Source organism: Schistocerca nitens, chromosome 2 (genome assembly GCF_023898315.1).
Source record: "Schistocerca nitens isolate TAMUIC-IGC-003100 chromosome 2, iqSchNite1.1, whole genome shotgun sequence".
In the NCBI taxonomy this organism is placed as follows: Eukaryota; Metazoa; Arthropoda; class Insecta; order Orthoptera; family Acrididae; genus Schistocerca; species Schistocerca nitens.
In genome coordinates, this window is record NC_064615.1 from 276,910,837 (window position 1) to 276,931,588 (window position 20,752).

At 38.7% G+C, this 20,752-nt stretch overlaps 1 protein-coding gene across 1 annotated transcript in view; it reads right to left on the minus strand.

Moving 5' to 3' along the window:
- The window catches only part of LOC126234359 (uncharacterized), a 102,544-nt gene that overhangs the window by 71,233 nt on the left and 10,559 nt on the right, over positions 1-20,752 (minus strand). The window contains exons 3-4 of the mRNA XM_049943047.1: positions 20,376-20,502; positions 5,407-5,528 (exon numbers count right to left, since the gene is read on the minus strand). Coding sequence (XP_049799004.1) covers positions 5,407-5,528; positions 20,376-20,502 — 249 coding nt within the window. The remainder of the gene's footprint in view (positions 1-5,406; positions 5,529-20,375; positions 20,503-20,752) is intronic.

The following is a 20,752-nucleotide window of genomic DNA, read 5'->3' on the forward strand; positions in this document are numbered from 1 at the left end:
TACTGGCACTGTCCTAAGTGATCCTAAGTCTCCGTTATGTTTGGAATGGGGTATGCGTACGTTACAGTCTTATTATTGAGGTATCAGTAGTCACAACAGAACCTGTATTTCTTAGTTCCATCTGTAGATTTTTTAGGCACAACGACAATGTCTGCTCCCCAGCAACTATTACTATGCTCTATAATACCGTCCGCAAGCTGCTGATCAATCAAATCCTCCACAATCGGCTGCAAATACCTCGGTATTCTAAGTGCTTCATTCCCTGTTGGTATCCTGTGTTGAACTAATGGAGTTGCTGGTAACGGAACTTGTGGAAATAACAAATCCTCAAATTCCCACAATAATTCTTCCATATGTTCTCTTTCTGCTCCTTTCAAATGCTTAATTTTGACATGCACTGCAATTCTATCGGCAGTTAGTGGTTGATCGCTTCGCCTACCTCTCGAACACCATTCTTTATCATCTGGCACATCCAAATTTGCTACTAAAACTCTTTTCCACAAATTCGCATCTGCAGCGCTAAAATTATCCACATTCAGGGAAACCACTCGCCCGTCGTTCCCCTCTTGTACGTGTACAACACTACATTTCACAAAACAACCCAGTGAACCCAAAACTTCATTATCCTCCAGTGGTTCAATAACACTTTCTGTACCCACAGGTAGATTTGACTCCACACTTACCCAAAGCGACTTCCCAGTGCTACTAGACACACACTCATGCGAATTAAGCTTCAGATGGCTCTGAGCACTATGGGACTAACATCTGAGGTCATCAGTCCCCTAGAACTTAGAACTACTTAAACCTAACTAACCTAAGGATATCAAACACATCCATGCCCGAGGCAGGAAGCGAACCTGCGGCCGTAGTGGTCGTGTGGTTCCAGACTGAAGCACCTAGAACCGCTTGGCCACACTGGCTGGCTTGTGAATTAAGACTTAATGCTAATGTACACGCTTCAGTTGGTTTGTTCATTATGTTGAACGTCCCTTGTGACAGCTCTGCATTGACAACAGTTTCCCCTAGCTGAAATAACATTCCAACAAATTCCAAAGTTCGTTGTCCAAGGTCAATTTTGGCAAGATGTTGATGCAAGAAGTCTACTCCTAGGATCATGTCGTATTCCTCGCTTACCCATGGTACTACCTCCATGCATGCATTAAATCGGACTTTTTCTATTCGAAGGTCAACTGTCACCGACTCTAAACGCGTGACCTCTCCACGCAACGTATAACGTGGTGGGTCAAGCTTCCTTCGTCCCATTATATTCTCAGTAGCCACTGACACTTGCGCCCCTGTATCCAACAGAATCTTAAACTTTTTAGTTCCTATGGATCCTACCACTGCTGTTTGCCTCTCGAGTGCCCCTGTTGCCATGTCTATTTCCTCACATTGAATTGCTAGCTGAATGGTTGAATACAAATCTTTTGGAGTCCCTTCACGCACTTTCCGTGACATATGTGCCGGTAACCCTCTCAAAAATACATCAAGTGCCCTCTGCTTGGCCTCCTGCAACAGGACACTATTTGCTTCATCGCTCTGACCCAACTCGTAAGTATACTCATTAATTTCCCTTATCCTGTCCGCAAATTTCTCCATTATCTCCCCCTGTCTCTTTGTCATTGTACTTAACCTCTCTCTAAAGTACCGAGCGCTATTCTGTTTTTTGTACCTTCGTAAAATCCATTCCTTTAACAGCTTAAACTGTCCTGCCTTCCTTAAGGCCTCAGAACACCTTACATATGTCTTCGCTTCAGGCATTAATCTATTCTTGGCTATATGTAACAACTGCTCATCAGACCAACCATTCACCACCACTGAAATTTCCAAGTCCTCCACAAACGAACACACATCCTCAGATGCCTTGCCAGAAAACAGAATAATCAAACTCGCGGCAGCTGGATCAATCTCCTGCACCCTAGGCAACAACGACTGATCAGATGCGGTTTCCCGTTCACTTCTAGATTTTAATTCATTTCTCAACTGCGTATTGTCTGCTGTCAATTATGCTACTGTTTCCAACAAAATCTGTACCGCTTCTGCTTCTGACACACCTTGCTTCCTTGGCTCTGCCATTGTGTTGCTTTCGTTCCCAGTTAGTCCCGAAACAAAACATTTAAGTACAAGAACAACCTGACTTCCTACAGCTCAGTATCATCACACTCAGTATCATCATAAACCAATACAAAAGTAATTAAATGGTGAGAACTATCCAAATGATTTATTGTTTCAAACCACAGTGCCCTCGTACACCTCGGTCTGTGTGACAGGGCCCGCAATGCTGAGGAAGCACCCCAGTGGCCCGTGCAATGCAATGCTGTGTCAAGCTGGCCTTGTACACCAGCAGAGTTGCGTCGTCGTCAGGATGCCACAACTGACTTGGCGGTCTGTGTCCCTGCTGACTCAGCTGTCCCCATCCTCATTGCCTCCGTGCCACTCCAAGGAGCTGCCGAGCGGCCCACTGACAACTGCAAGATAGTCCTTGCCGTGTTCTCTAGCCGGCATGGCTTAGGACGCAGCGAAGACAAGCGCCCATGATCCAGTGTCCAAATCTGCGGCTCTCACCTCGGGATGTCTCCAGTGTGTTGGAAGCCAGGACGACTGCCCGTGGTAATGAGCCATGGAGTGGCTTGCCGCTGGCTGGCTGGCCACGGACCCCGCATCGGCATCAGGGGGTAGAACCAACGACCCGCCGTGGACTGGAACGCTGGTGCCCCATCTGCTGCTGTGTGTAGCCATTAGTGTGACATGCCCCGCCGTCCAGGAGAGTTGCCACACTTGAATGAATCTCGTTAGATTGCACCATGCAACTACAATCTGGCCCGCACCTGGCTGTAACTTGTGTTCAGAATATTGCACAGAACTAACTTTCTCTATCCTGAATGGTGGTGCCACTACATATGGATAACCACATCAACACACTCCAGTGTCTTCAAAAAAGAGCCCTCTGTGCAGCACTACAACTCCAGATGGATTATCCAGTGCAGCAGTTGCATGATCCAGCTGAAGGGCAACCTCTTAAACAAAGAATCAAGGCAGCACATTCTTTTTATGATAATTATGCACGATCAAATAATGAAAACATCAGCTCCCTTGGTTAGCAATTGTGCTGGATGCCAAGTACAAAATGACCTGATCTGTTACATGAAGAAAAACTCAAGCAGCACTGATTGGTAAGAACACTGACATACCAAATGATATACTCAAGGAAAGGAAAACATCCCAAACCGTCAAGAGATTATAAACAGCCAAGACCAAAGTAACAAGAAACTCCTGAAACCAAAGGCAAAATGCAACACATTGGTACTTCAAACTAAAGGATACCGTGAAGATCCTACCAGAAAGGGGGAGCAAAATGTGCGGCATTGATTCCAACCTGCTGACCTGTGTTTTTTACGGTGGTGTGTGAGCCATGACCATTAGCATGCTTTTCCATATATGACTGTGCTGGTACAGCCTGAGTGGGGTGGGGGGGGTGGGGGTTGGGGGGAAGAGGGGGATGGTTGGCACACTTTCCACACGCAACATTACTAAAACTAAGGCCAGAGCCTTAGTGGTGCACTGTTTAGTATCAGCCTATTGGAATGCGTCACACCCGCAATAGCTAGTAAGATGCATTTGGGTGCAAATGCAGCACTGAGGCATTTCCTCTGGTTTTGCTTTGCATTCATGATTTTCATGTGATCCAGCACATTTCATGCATTTGGGCAGCAAGTGCAAAATCTTGCTACATGATTCAGGCCTTGGCACCAAAGACATTGTGTTCTTTGGCCCTTGCTGCAAAAGTTTTCTACTTGTATTCCAGTGATTTTTGCAATGCTTTTGCAGTGGAATACTTTCCTGTTTTCAATATTATCTATTAGAATTATCATAAACAGCAGAGTCCGTTTATTTGCACAATGTGTCAACAAATGGGAGACCGATCTGATGCCAAAACCTAATTTTTCCAGCTTCTCTTTGAGCTGGGCTGGGCCCATTTCAAAAGGTAGTTTGCAAAAGTTTGAGCAGTTTGAGTGGTTATGACAAACGCGCATAGTATAGCAGACCTTGGGCCTCAGCCACACCCATGACCACATGGTAATGCTCTCTAGATTTAACAGTGACCTTACAAGTATCTCGGTACACTGTTTTAACTGTGACAAGAGACTTGGACTGGACTACATTTTTTAAGAGCTGCTGGAAATTCATAAAATCACTTGACCATTTAATAACAATAGGAGGAGGAGTGGCCATCTTTGGTCTACTTAGTTGTATGTTACTATCATCTGTTGGTGTGTCTGTGTGAGCACAGCTGTCCTGGCAGTGTGCTTCCTGGTCGCACTTGGAAGCCATCCTCAGTGGCGAGGTCACCCTTGGCTGCCTCATGTTCATAGCAGAGCCCTTCTTCTTTCAGTACACCTTAGGTGCTTTGGTTTTTGGGGTGGCAGGCTTCTTGATGGAGATTTCCTTGGAAGACGCTTCAGGTCGCTTCCCAGAGGATGCGTCTGCGTCACATTGTCCCCTCGTGGCTGCCTCCATCTCCATCACTGTCTGATACCCCCCTTCAGGAATGCCAGACTTTTACTCACCACAGCTGTGATCACAGCAGCCTCAGGAGCCCCATTGCAGCTAGTAACTGTGACATTCACGTGAGACAGGTGTCTCATCCACGACGCAGCTTTTGCTTGCACTGGCAGTGTAGGGGGCAGGTACCAAGAGAAAACAGCTAGTGTATGTCAGTGGCTTCTCCCCTACATCAAAAGTGTGTGCTGTGGTGTCTGGGAGCAAGCTTCTGCCCACTACACTCACTGTGTTATGGACAGAGTTGTTTGCATGTGCGACCGAAGCCATGTCCGCCAACATATTGCTCTTTGCATTAGCATCCCTAACTTGCACTGGCTGGTCCTTGGGTGTATGATAAATGAGTGGGGAGACAAGGCACAGGAGATCTGTATCTGGACAAGGTGGTGAAGGTAATATCAGTCTGTGGAGGCCTCAGCGAGACCCTTGGCATATTTAGAGGTGACTGCTTGTCACTGCAGATGTGACAACCAGGGGTGGCTATGCTGTATGGAAGGGACTTCTTTTCCTCCTTCTGCTTCATCCCCTTCCCTGTTCCACTCCAGCTGCATATGTGCTTTCTACCCCCCACCCCTCAGTGCCTCCTCTATATGGTGAGTAATGACCTATTCTGTTTCATATCTTTGCTTCATCATGTTCTTTCAACATCTTTGTTTAGGTAGTATATATTACTTTTTAAATATTATAAATTCCTTTTTGACTGACATTCCTACAGTTTGTTGTAAAACAAAGAAAAATTAGATGGACATCATTCATTATTTTAAGTGAATTTCTTACTACATTACCACTGTCATTGCCTCCAATTATAATTTTCCTTTCTGAACAAACTGCTAACTTACTACTTACAACAGTGAAATCCTGTAGCACAGCAATGAGTTGCATCAAATTTCAGAAAACAGTTGGGTGGTAGCTGTCCATAAACTTCAGCTTCTGGACATACAACTCCTGTACACTCAAAAGAAACACCACTGTAAAACAATAATTTATCTGTAAGTACTTAGCATGATGAGTAAATTAGGGTTTGGGTATGGGTATACACAATAATTAAAAAATGCATGACCAGTTAACTTAGTAATGATGATATCATAAAGGATAACCAGAGAATACAAAACTGACTAAACTCGTGTACTGGTATTCCCTTACTTCTCAGTGCTGCTACTTTTCATGAAGTAATACACTGATGCTTTTAATCTTTAACAAGTTTCTGCCAAGTAAGAAAAACCAGTCTTATTTTATGAGAGAAAATCTTAGGTGGAATATAAAAAATGACATGAGAAAGGACAATCACTGACCATGTAGGGGGAACGCTGAGAAACAGGTTGTCACACAGAGAGGTGCAAGTTGGAATATGTTCTCAGTTGTCAATAAAGGTCCAGATATGCTATAGTGAGGTTGAGTTTACCCTGTCTGTTGTGCATCATGGATTTCAAACAATGTGCGGATATCAAGTTCTGTTTCAGTTTGCAAAAAGTGCCAATGAAACTTATGAAATGTTGAAATTGGTGTATAGTGATAATACTGTAACTCTGAAGATTGTTTGTAGTTGGTATAGGCAATTTAAAAATGGAAATGAGTCAGTAGGACGTCCATCGATCTCAAAAAACAGGAGAAAACATGCAAAAAATTTTCAAAAATTGTTTGTTCAAAGAAGTGAATAACTATCTGAGAGGTTACTAAAGAACTTAGCATCACATATACGTCTGTGCAAAGCATTTTAACTGATGGTTTGCAAATGAAATGAGTTAGTGTAAAATGTGTTCCCAGACTTTTGAGTGATGAACAGAAGGAAAATCATGTGTCAGTTTTCATGGAGTTGATGGATCATCTTCATCCAGATTTGGACTTCATTTCCAAAACTGTCACTGGAGATGGGACCCTATTTGTCCTAAAAAGGTATGTCAGTCAAAATCAAATATCAAAGTCATGCTCAGTGTTTTTCTTTTTTTATATTGAGGGCATAGTGTGATCAGAGTTTGGTCCAAGGGGAACAATTATAAATGCCAAATTTTACAGGGGTGTACAGCAACATTTTCAAAATGATGGGCAAAGAAAGACACAAGAAAAATGGGACAATGGTTTCCTTCTTCATCACAAAATGCTGTGCCACATCTTGAGTTTTTTTCTGGAAAAAGTGCTCCCGTCTGTCCACATCCACCTTACTCACCACATTTAGCGTCATGCAACTTCTGGCTTTTCGCAAAAATTAAAACTGTGCTTAAAGGGAAACATTTCTACACCATTACTGACATTGAGAGGACCATGACAGAGCAGATGAATGCCCTTCTAAAAGAAGCCTTCCAGAAATGCTTACGGTCATGCATTCATCACTGGGATAAGTGTATTACTAGCCAAGAACAATATTTTAAAATAGAGTAAGTCAAATTCCAGGTAAGTTTATTACTTTGTTTCTAATAAAATTATTCACTGTATTTTTTTGATCACACATTTTATTGATTCTAGAACTGAAGCTCAATTTCAGTTGCATAGCAAGTAGTAATATTCATTGCAAACAGGCCTCTGTCAACTGATAACATCCTCATGGATGAATAGGTGAATTAATATTAGTGTAACTATGTAAACAATATGCAAGAAGTAGTAGAATAACTGTAGCTAGTTAACGAAAAAGAAGGACCTGTGCTTTTTTAATTACTTTATAATTTTTTTTAAATTTAAATTTTATTTTTTTTTAAAAAGTAAAAGCTTTCTTTCTTATTTTACTTGGTTGAATTTAGCATGAATAAGCTAAACAGTACACAGAATGTTAATTATTAATGCAGTTTATAATACTTCCTTTTTTCATTAGTGTTTAATCTGCCTTGTTTGATATCCTTGAAAGTTCTGTTTCTTGAAAGCCCTGTTTCATGATGAAGTCTATGTAATATGCAGAATGAATTAAGGAAAACATGAAATTTGGAAACTAGATTTTAAACTGCAAAACATTTCCAGGAGCATGTGTGAATTCTTGTCATAATTTATCATACATGAATTACAGTTTGAAACTGAAGAACTTGCAGAAAGGTAGAAAATCATGGAGATGGGACCTGGGTATGTTGAAACAACCCAAGTTTGTTGAGACTTTCAAAGCAAGTATTAACCAACTACTGACTGAACTAGGGGTAAGGAACAAAACAGAATATGAATAAGTAGCTTTGAGAGATGAAATAATGAAGTAGGCAGAAGAAAAAATAGTGAGACAGAAAAAAAGCAAGTGGGAATCTATAAATAACACCTGAAATAATAAATTTAATTGACAAAAGGAGAAATAAAAATTCTGCAAACAAAGCAGGAAAAGTACAGATGTCTAAAGTTTAGTCTGACCAAAAAGAGACCTAGGATGGGTCAGTACTTGATATGTAGGCTATCTCCTTTGTAGACTGACTGCATCTCCCCAGTATTCTACCAATAAACCAAAGTTTGCCATGTGCTTTATGCATGAGAGAGGTTATGTGATCATTTGATTTCATATCTCTACAGAGTGCTACACCCAGGTATTTGTATGAGTTTGCCAGTTTCAACAGTGACTCACAGAAATTGTAATAATTCCTATATGACAGTTTTTCATTTTGTGAAGTGCATAATTTTACATTTCTCAACATGTAAAGCAAGCTGCCAATCTTTGCACCACTTTGAAATCTTCATGCTCTGACTGAGTATTTATGCAGTTTCTTTCAGATAGTACTTCATTAAAGAAAACTCCAACGTCTGTGAAAAGTCTTAGGTGCACATTAATGTTGCCTACAAGGTCATTAATATACAACATGAACAGTAAGGGTCCCAACACACTTCCCTGGGGAATACCCAAAGTTACTTCTGGATCGAGGGATAATTCTTCATCCAGAATAATTTTCTGCAACCTCCATACCAAAAAATCCTCAATTCAGTCTTGAATAGTGCTTGATACTCCATACACTCATTAGACAGTGGTTCTGTAGATCACTTTCATGCTCTTCTTGGCAAAGTGTGACCTCTGCTTTCTTCTAACTACATCTACATGTATACTCTGCAAATCACTGTGAGGTGCATGACAGAGGGTCCATCCCATTGTACCAGTTGTTAGGGTTCCTTCTGTACCATTCACATACAGAGTGTGGAAAGAATGATTGTCTAAGTGCCTCTGTGCATGCAGCAATTATTCTAATCTTATCCTCATAATACCTATGTGAGCAATACATAGTGGGTTGTAGTATATTCATAGAGCCATCATTTAAAGCCATTTCTTGAAACTTTGTTAAAAGACTTTCTGGGAATAGTTTACATCCACCTTCAAGAGTCTTCTAGTTCAGTTCTGTCAGTACCTCTTTGACACTCTCCTTCGTATTAAACAAACCTCTGACCATTTGTGCTTCCCTTCTCTGTATACATTCAATATCCCCTGTCAGTCCTATCTGGAATGGGTCCCACACACTTGAGCATTATTTTAGAACTGGTCACACAAGTGATTTGTAAGCAATCTCCTTTGTAGAGTGATTGCACTTCCCCAGTATTCTACCAATTAACCATAGTCTATCACTTGCCTCACCCATGACTGAACTTATGTGATCACTCCATTTCATATCCCAACAAAGTGTTATGGCCGTATTTGTATGAGTTAGCTGATTCCAACAGTAACTCATTGATAATATAGTCATAGGATACTATGTTTTTACTACTGAGCATGGTTGTTTGTTAATGGGATCTGGGATAGATTATATCTAAAAGGGAGGCTAACTCAGCCACTAAATTAGTATAGAAACTAATAGGGATTCCGTTGGGTCCAGGAACTTTGTTCAGTTTGCAGCTGTTTCTCAGTGCTACCGACACTATTATTTCACTCATCTGTTCAGTGGTATGAGAATTAAATTGGGAATATGCTCCTGAGTTTTCCATTGTAAAAGAACATTTAAAAACAAAGTATAGCTACAATCATGCATAAAACAAGATTACTGTTTCCTGCAAGTGTCAGTATCTATTGTAAACCCATCTCTATCTTTGTGGTTTGTTGATAAATGTTATTCTAGAAGAACGGAAGTGAAACTGTGTAAAAAATAAGCAAACAGAAGTACATTAACAGCAGCAATTTAATGTAGGCCTAAGTGAAAAAAATCATTGGCTTCATTTAAAGCAATAATTTCCTGTTCCTTTCCTACATTACATCTACATGATTACTCTGGAATTCACAATTAAGTGCCTGAAAGAGGGTTCATCAAACCATCTTCAAGCTATTTCTCTGCTGTTCCATTCTTGAGCAGCAAGCAGGAAAAACAAGTGCTTAAATCATTCTGTGTGAGCTCTGATTTCTCTTATTTTATTATGCTGAAAATTTCTCGCTATGTAGCTGGATGCCAATAAAATATTTTCGTAATTGGATGAGAAAGCTGATGATTCATATTTCATGAGAAGTTCCTGGCGCAATGAAAAATGCCTTTTTTTAAATGATTGCCACCCCAATTAATGTATCATGCCCATGGAACTCTCCCCTGTTTCATGATAAGAGAAAATGATCTGCCCTTCTTTGAGCTTCCACCATCAGTCCCATATTATGTGGATGCTACACTGCACAGCAATACTCCAGAAGAGGACAGACAAGTGTGGTGTAAGCACTCTAGCATTCTGCCAATAAACTGCAGCCTTGGTTTGCTTTCCCCACAACATTGTCTATGTGGCTGTTCCAACTTAAGTTATTCATAACTGTAATCTCTAAATATTTAGTTGAATTAACAGTCTTTAGATTCATCTGGTTTATTATGTAACCAAAATGTACTGGATTTCTGTTAGTACTCATGTGGGTGACTTCACACTTTTCATTATCTAGATTCAATTGCCACTTTTCATGTGATACAGATATCTCATTTAAATAATTTTGTAATTTGTTTTGATCATCTGCTGACTTTACAAGATGGTAAATGACAGCATCATCTGCAAACAGTCTAAGAGGGCTCTTCAGACTGTCTCCTATATCCTTTATGTAGATCAGGAACAGCAGAGGGCCCATAACTCTTCCTTAGGGAGCACCAGGTATTACTTCTGTTTTACTCGATGACTTTCCGTCAGTTATTAGGAACTGAGACTTTTCTTACAGGCACTCACAAATCCAGTCGCACAACCAAGATGATACTCCAAAAACACACAATTTGATTAGAATTTGCTTGTGAGGAACAGTGTTAAAAGCCTTATGGAATGTGTGCTCAGTGTGACATCTGCTGTTGATAGCACTCATTACTTCACGAGGATAAAGAACTAGTTATGTTTCACAAGAATGTTATTTACTGAATTTGTGCTGACTATTTGTCTATAATACCTTGGGAGAAGAGAAAGAAATTATACTCAAAAGCAGTGAAAATTGCAATATAGAAAAGAAGGAAATGTCAAACTGTATTAATAACTATTTTTTAAATGTACCACGTTCACTAAACTTAAACTTCACAAAACAAAAAATTAAACATGCTCCAAGGGTTGCCTGCAGCATTAATATTCCTTCAACAAATGAACAGGAAGTAATTAGAGTGATTAGAAGCTTAAAACCAAAAATGGTAGCAGGTGTTGATGATGTACCAGTTTCAATCATAATAAGGACTGCAGTGCAGACTGCAAAACCTTTAGCACATATTGCAAATTTATTGTTTAGTGAAGGTGTGTTTCCTCAGCGACTGAAGCTCTCAAAAGTGAGGACACTATTTAAAAATGGAGACAGACATAAAATAGAAAACTACCATCCCATATCACTTCTTCCTGCTTCCCCCAAAATATTCGAGAAACTGATGAAATTGAGAATCACTAGTTACCTAGACAATAATAAACTTTGGAATAGTAATCAAAATGGTTTCCACGCAAAATGAAGCACAGAAACTGCAGTCATAGACTACACCCAAGAAATAATTAAAATTTTGGAGAAAAACAAAAGTGTAGTAGGAATCAATTTAGATCTATCTAAACCTTTCTATACGGTCTGCCATGAAATCCTCCTTGATAAGATGGAAGCAGTAGGTATTAGAGGAAGAGTTAAAATGTGGTTTGAGTCATATCTCAAAAACAGATCTCAGATTGTAGAGCTCACCACTGTAAATTCAAAAAAAAAAAAAAAAAAAAAAAAGGTTAGTTTCAGAAGCAAACATAGTTCCTTTAGGAATACCCCAGGGCAGCATCTTAGGGCCACTACTCTTTCCCTTATATGTCAATGATTTACAGTTACAATATGATACAGCCAAAATTGTACTATATGCTACTAAATCACTGTTTCTATTCCGTACATGAATTTCTTGAAACAAAATTTTAATTACTTACAATGAGCTGTTTATTCTGCTGTAGATGTTTCTACTTAGTAAGATAATTTAATTATTGTATCTTATCTATATTCTGTCTGTATCTCATGTATGTATTCTGCTATGTGAACTATGAACCAAAATATTTTAATTACTTGTAATAAGCTGTATATTCACTTGTAGATATTTCAACTTAGTAAGATAATTTAATTATTGTTTTTTTTACTCATATTCTGTCTATATCTCTTATATGTATTCTGCTATGTGCAGTATGCATCACCATCATCTCTCATCACACACTACCCTTTTTTATATTTTGTCTATATATCCTGTATGTATTCTGCTATGTGAGTTATGTGTCACTACTGTCATCTCTCGTCATATACCATCTTAACATAATTTTTCAAACGGACTTGTCCTATATCATGATCCCCCCATGAACCATGGACCTTGCCGTTGGTGGGGAGGCTTGCATACCTCAGCGATACAGATGGCCGTACCGTAGGTGCAAGTACAACGGAAGGGTATCTGTTGAGAGGCCAGACAAACATGTGGTTCCTGAAGAGGGGCAGCAGCCTTTTCAGTAGTTGCAGGGGCAACAGTCTGGATGATTGACTGATCTGGCCTTGTAACATTAACCAAAACGGCCTTGCTGTGCTGGTACTGCGAACGGCTGAAAGCAAGGGGAAACTACAGCCGTAATCTTTCCCGAGGACATGCAGCTTTACTGTATGATTAAATGATGATGGCATCCTCTTGGATAAAATATTCCGGAGGTAAAATAGTCCCCCATTCGGATCTCCGGGCGGGGACTACTCAAGAGGACGTCGTTATCAGGAGAAAGAAAACTGGCATTCTACGGATTGGAGCATGGAATGTCAGATCCATTATCGGGCAGGTAGGTTAGAAAATTTAAAAAGGGAAATGGATAGGTTAAAGTTAGATATAGTGGGAATTAGTGAAGTTCGGTGGCAGGAGGAACAAGACTTTTGGTCAGGTGATTACAGGGTTATAAATACTCAATCAAATAGGCGTAATGCAGGAGTAGGTTTAATAATGAATAAAAAAATAGGAGTGCGGGTTAGCTACTACAAACAGCATAGTGAACGCATTATTGTGGCCAAGATAGACACAAAGCCCATGCCTACTACAGTAGTACAAGTTTATATGCCAACTAGCTCTGCAGATGATGAAGAAATTGATGAAATGTATGACGAGATAAAAGAAATTATTCAGGTAGTGAAGGGAGACGAAAATTTAATAGTCATGGGTGACTGGAATTCGTCAGTAGGAAAAGGGAGAGAAGGAAACATAGTAGGTGAATATGGATTGGGGGGAAGAAATGAAAGAGGAAGCCGCCTTGTAGAATTTTGCACAGAGCATAACTTAATCATAGCTAACACTTGGTTCAAGAATCATAAAAGAAGGTTGTATACCTGGAAGAATCCTAGAGATACTAAAAGGTATCAGATAGATTATATAATGGTAAGACAGAGAGTTAGGAACCAGGTTTTAAATTGTAAGACATTTCCAGGGGCAGATGTGGATTCTGACCACAATCTATTGGTTATGAACTGCAGATTGAAACTGAAGAAACTGCAAAAAGGTGGGAATTTAAGGAGATGGGACCTGGATAAACTGAAAGAACCAGAGGTTGTAGAGAATTTCAGGGAGAGCATAAGGGAACAATTGACAGGAATGGGGGAAAGAAATACAGTAGAAGAAGAATGGGTATCTCTGAGGGATGAAGTAGTGAAGGCAGCAGAGGATCAAGTAGGTAAAAAGACGAGGGCTAATAGAAATCCTTGGGTAACAGAAGAAATATTAAATTTAATTGATGAAAGGAGAAAATATAAAAATGCAGTAAATGAAGCAGGCAAAAAGGAATACAAACGTCTCAAAAATGAGATCGACTGAAAGTGCAAAATGGCTAAGCAGGGATGGCTAGAGGACAAATGTAAGGATGTAGAGGCTTGTCTCACTAGGTGTAAGATAGATACTGCCTACAGGAAAATTAAAGAGACCTTTGGAGGGAAGAGAACCACTTGTATGAATATCAAGAGCTCAGATGGCAACCCAGTTCTAAGCAAAGAAGGGAAGGCAGAAAGGTGGAAGGAGTATATAGAGGGTCTATACAAGGGCTATGTACTTGAGGACAATATTATGGAAATGGAAGAGGATGTAGATGAAGATGAAATGGGAGATAAGATACTGCGTGAAGAGTTTGACAGAGCACTGAAAGACCTGAGTCGAAACAAGGCCCCGGGAGTAGACAACATTCCATTAGAACTACTGATGGCCTTGGGAGAGCCAGTCATGACAAAACTCTACCATCTGGTGAGCAAGATGTATGAGACAGGCGAAATACCCACAGACTTCAAGAAGAATATAATAATTCCAATCCCAAAGAAAGCAGGTGTTGATAGATGTGAAAATTACCGAACTATCAGTTTAATAAGTCACAGCTGCAAAATACTAACGCGAATTCTTTACAGACGAATGGAAAAACTGGTAGAAGCGGACCTCGGGGAAGATCAGTTTGGATTCCGTAGAAATGTTGGAACACGTCAGGCAATACTAACCTTACGACTTATCTTAGAAGAAAGATTAAGAAAAGGAAAACCTACGTTTCTAGCATTTGTAGACTTAGAGAAAGCTTTTGACAATGTTGACTGGAATACTCTCTTTCAAATTCTGAAGGTGGCAGTGGTAAAATACAGGGAGCGAAAGGCTATTTACAATTTGTACAGAAACCAGATGGCAGTTATAAGAGTTGAGGGGCATGAAAGGGAAGCAGTGGTTGGGAAAGGAGTGAGACAGGGTTGTAGCCTCTCCCCAATGTTATTCAGTCTGTATATTGAGCAAGCAGTAAAGGAAACAAAAGAAAAATTCGGAGTAGGTATTAAAATTCATGGAGAAGAAGTAAAAACTTTGAGGTTCGCCGATGACATTGTAATTCTGTCAGAGACAGCAAAGGACTTGGAAGAGCAGTTGAACGGAATGGACAGTGTCTTGAAAGGAGGATATAAGATGAACATCAACAAAAGCAAAATGAGGATAATGGAATGTAGTCAAATTAAATCGGGTGATGCTGAGGGGATTAGATTAGGAAATGAGACACTTAAAGTAGTAAAGGAGTTTTGCTATTTATGGAGCAAAATAACTGATGATGGTCGAAGTAGAGAGGATATAAAATGTAGACTGGCAATGGCAAGGAATTCGTTTCTGAAGAAGAGAAATTTGTTAACATCGAGTATAGATTTAAGTGTCAGGAAGTCGTTTCTGAAAGTATTTGTATGGAGTGTAGCCATGTATGGAAGTGAAACATGGACGATAACCAGTTTGGACAAGAAGAGAATAGAAGCTTTCGAAATGTGGTGCTACAGAAGAATGCTGAAGATAAGGTGGGTAGATCATGTAACTAATGAGGAGGGATTGAATAGGATTGGGGAGAAGAGAAGTTTGTGGCACAATTTGACTAGAAGAAGGGATTGGTTGGTAGGACATGTTTTGAGGCATCAAGGGATCACAAATTTAGCATTGGAGGGCAGCGTGGAGGGTAAAAATCGTAGAGGGAGACCAAGAGATCAATACACTAAGCAGATTCAGAAGGATGTAGGTTGTAGTAGGTACTGGGAGATGAAGAAGCTTGCATAGGATAGAGTAGCATGGAGAGCTGCATCAAACCAGTCTTAGGAATGAAGACCACAACAACAACAACATATCGTGATGTGCTTTGCTGTACAAATTGTATGAACTACAGGACCAATAATAGATCAAATCAAACCAGATGACACAAGTCTGATAGTGAGTGACTTTAAAAACTCGTTACAGTCAACTACCGTCAAAATCCTAAGAAGTATTGAGACTTGGTTCAGTGCAAATAAACTTACACTCAATCCAAAGAAAACAAATTACGTACAGTTTGGTAAAATGATTAATGATGAAGACATTAATCTAGAACTGGATGACAGACTAATAGAGAGAGTGCATTTTGCAAAAGTGTTATGAATGCATATAGATGAAGCTATGAATTGGAAACACCATGTAAAATTTCTTACACACAGACTTAACGCAGCCTGCTTTGCACTGAGAGTTATTGCAAACGTTTGCACTCTAGAAGGCATCAGAATGGCATACTTTGGATACTTTCATTCTTTTGCCTCATTTGGAACAGTGTTCTGTGCCAGCTCAAAATCTATTTTGGAAGACATTTTTATTTTATAAAAGCGGGCTGTTCGAATAATTACCCACAGTCCAACACAAACTCACTGCAGGCCTCTTTTCAAAAAGTTAGGAATACTTACTCTGCCATCAGTCTATATACCTAAATGTGTACTCTTAACCAAAGCTAATCTAAGTACTCTCCACGCAAATGCAGACTGTCGCAACTAGAACATGAAGTCAGAAGCACTGAAGCTGCATGGGAATTAAGCTCTATAATGCACTGCCTCAGTACATTACAGATTTAAAGGACAATACAAATTTTAAATTGGAACTTAGAAAATTTTTAATTGATAAATGTTGCTACTCAATATATGAATATCTTGAAGACCAAGAAAACGACTTTACAAACTAACCTCCAAAATTTTCTACCTTTGTTTGTTTCAGATTTTATTATACTTTACCATCTAGAGTACTAGTTATATATTGTTACTGAGAAACAAATTACTATAAACCATTTATGTGGAAAGAAACTGTGTTTGCTGTCATTTATTATAAACAATTTCATTTTGTACATTCTATATTTTAATTTCTGTGTATGGGAAATCCAATTGTAGACAATTTCATTTTGTATATTCCATATTGTTAATTTCTATGTAAGACAAGTCCAATATCGTTGTACTTTGACACAGATGCTAAATAAATAAATAAATAGTTTGTTTTCTTTGAGGTAATTCATAATGTTTGAGCACAGTATATGTTCCAAAATACTACTGTAAATTGACATTAGCAATATGGGTCTGTAATTCAGTGGATTATTTCCTTTCTTGGGTAGTGGTGAGACTTTCGAAACTTTCCCGTCTTGAGGTACAGATCTTTCAATGAACGAGTGGTTGTATATGACTGCTAAGTGTGGAACTATTGTATCATACCCTGAAAGGAACCTGGCTGGTATGCAGTCTGGACTCTTATTAAATGATTTAAGCTGCTTCAATACACTGAGGATGTCTACTTCTAATTTACTCATATTAACAAGTTGTTCTAGATTCAGATTCTGGAATAATTATTTCATCTTCTGTGCTGGAGGTGTTTCAGAAAACTTTGTTTAGTAACTCAGCTTTAATGGCACTGTCATCAGTGACATCACTATTGTTATCATGCAGTGAAGATATTGATTGCATCATGCCGTTTGTGTACTTTACATATGACCAGAATCTCTTTAATAGTAATCATAATAGTAATGATAATAATTAATGGATTTTCTGCCAGATTTTGGGAAAGATTTTTCATTTTGGAAACTGTTAAAAGCATCTGGCATTGAAGTTCCCAATAAATTTCAATGTTTCATAAAACTTAGCCAATTTTGAGTATTTTGTGTTCTTTTAAATTTGGCATGCTTTTTTGTTGCTTCTGCAATGGTGTTCTGACACATTTTGTGTACCACAGGGGATCAGTACCATCTCCTATTAATTTATTTGGTATATATCTCTCAACTACCATTGATACTATTTCTTTGAATTCAAACAATATCTGGTCTATGCTTACATAGTCAGTTTGGAAGGAGTGAAGACCTACTCTTAGAAAGGCTTTGAGTAAATTATTATCTACTTTTCTAAAAAGAAGAATTTTGCATTTATTTTTGTTAGGTTTGGATGTTTGATCTTCATGCTAAAAATTATTTTCTGAGAAAGCATTCAGTACTATTTTGGAATTTTGTTTTATGCCTACTGATGGCTTTAAATACTTTTTTTGCCAAAATGTTGTAGATAGATGGAAGTCACCAACAACTATAATTAACTATGTAAAGAGAACAGCATATGACAGTATAGTGATAGTTTATTGTTAATAATGATATTAAATGTTATTAATAATATTAATTGTTGGTGATACAATGTATTGATACAGCTTTTAACGGCTGTTTCATTTTTGTTAATGTATGGCAAGATTTGTTCTGCCTCCTTGAAGTTTATCTTTCATGGTGGGACTCATGGAATATGGTGGAAGAATGAATAAATGAATGGGAGTGAATGGATAAAAATGTGTGACCAGAGCATCTGAATGATGTGTTAAAGAGATATGTTATTGTTATCACACAATGCTGTCTTGGATTGGATTCTATGATTTGGCATACACACCAAATATATTACTTGTTTGTATAATGTCATGGAATCAGTTTACCTAACCACCTCCTCACTTCCATTCTCACACTGAGTGGAATTTTATCTTCAGTCTAGGTTCTCAAGAAATCCATTACAGGCAATCCATAAACAGGTCCAGAGGGGAAGAAATTACTTTTGTTATCAAGACTGTACCTCAAAATGGGATATTCTGTTACTTTAACAAAATTTATGGCAGTCAAAAAGGTAACTGAAAACAATTTAGATAAATAAGGAAGGCTGATGTCCAATGTCACATACACAATGAAGTCATTAGAGGTGTAAAACATGACTGCATTGGACAAAGCTGGGAACAAAATTGGCTGTCGCCTTTTGAAAAGTAAAATCTCACTGTCCATTCTAAGCAAATCTACTGATATCATGAAAAACCTAAATATGAATAGTACAGTTGCAACTTGCTGATTTCACCATCGTCATCATCATCATCATTCGTGACAATGGCTAGATTGGACTGTGAAAAAAATGGACTTGTCAACACTGGGACTTTGTAAGAACGCTGATGACCGCGCGGTGGAGTGCCCAACAATCCAAACATCATCATCATCACCATCATCCTATATTCTTCTGTATTTGCCTAAACCATTGTACAATCATGCTTGAGCACAACTCTGATGCAAATTCAGATGGTATTCATAACACTCATTAGTGTTAGATTAACGATCTGATTTCAGGCGAGTAGGAAAGTATTTTGTGTTCTGGGAAAAATGATGGTAGTCTTTGGATAGCACATTTTAGGTAGGCCTACTGGTGAACTGAGTAAAAAGTGCATTCAGTGAAGGATTTGAAAACAGAAATGACACTATGCCTGTGGTGACTGGGATTATAAATTTTGGAAATAACATTGAAGTAAGGGATATGAATATCACAGGTCTTTATTCTTGGACTTTTGGACTTCAGCATATAGTGCAGGTATGTAATTATGGGAGCTGATATGTATATAGTACTAGATATAGTTCTGGAGACTGGCATGCATTATCATCTACTTCACAACCTGCATGCCCTATTTCCCATTCCCATCATGAATGGGAGTGAATGGATAAAGATGTGTGGCCAGAGCATCTGAATGATGTGTTAAACAGATATGTTATTGTTATCACACAATGCTATCTTGGATTGGATTCTATGATTTGGCATACACAAAATACAGTGGTTGGGAAAGGAGTGAGACAGGGTTGTAGCCTCTCCCCGATGTTATTCAATCTGTATATTGAGCAAGCAGTAAAGGAAGCAAAAGAAAAATTCGGAGTAGGTATTAAAATTCATGGAGAAGAAGTAAAAACTTTGAGGTTCGCCGATGACATTGTAATTCTGTCAGAGACAGCAAAGGACTTGGAAGAGCAGTTGAACGGAATGAACAGTGTCTTGAAAGGAGGGTATAAGTTGAACATCAACAAAAGCAAAACAAGGATAATGGAATGTAGTCAAATTAAATCGGGTGATGCTGAGGGAATTAGATTAGGAAATGAGACACTTAAAGTAGTAAAGGAGTTTTGCTATTTAGGGAGTAAAATAACTGATGATGGTCGAAGTAGAGAGGATATAAAATGTAGACTGGCAATGGCAAGGAATTCGTTTCTGAAGAAGAGAAATTTGTTAACATCGAGTATAGATTTAAGTGTCAGGAAGTCGTTTCTGAAAGTATTTGTATGGAGTGTAGCCATGTATGGAAGTGAAACATGGACGATAACTAGTTTGGACAAGAAGAGAATAGAAGCTTTCGAAATGTGGTGTTACAGAAGAATGCTGAAGATAAGGTGGGTAGATCACGTAACTAATAAGGAGGTATTGAATAGGATTGGGGAGAAGAGAAGTTTGTGGCACAACTTGACTAGAAGAAGGGATCGGTTGGTAGGACATGTTTTGAGGCATCAAGGGATCACAAATTTAGCAGTGGAGGGCAGTGTGGAGGGTAAAAATCGTAGAGGGAGACCAAGAGTTGAATACACTAAGCAGATTCAGAAGGATGTAGGTTGCAGTAGGTACTGGGAGATGAAGAAGCTTGCATAGGATAGAGTAGCATGGAGAGCTGCATCAAACCAGTCTCAGGACTGAAGACCACAACAACAACAACAATAATTTTCTGAGTAATGGGAAAAAAAGAAATCCTCATATGCAGTTTGTGTGTTGGTGAGTACTGCTGTAACTGTTCTTACTTCATTGTCTGGTAAGTGTATTGATGAGATATACAAATATAAATGATAAAGAACAGGCACTTTGTTGTCTTGTTATTACATACTTCAGTGTTTCTGTACAGCGGCATTCTGCAGCACATGGATCTTCAACTTCATCATAAAGAACTGTTCCTTTCTCATAAACTATTCCTTTGTACTGGCACTTTTTGTCATCTATTACATCAAGAAAACCTGGAACAGAAAAAAGTGTGAGAATGTTGTTAAACATAAATGCTGTTGGATAGGCACAGGCTAAATTAAGTCAAATGATTTTTTTGTTCAAAATAATTTGTGTTCCACAACACCAATAAAATGTGGTAACATATCGATTTGTTACATAAAACAGTAATTTTACAGAGTTATGCAGATGGAGCATGAAATTTTAAATCGAGTCTATTGCACACAGATATGAGGTTAGAAGCGAATCATAATTATTAGAAAA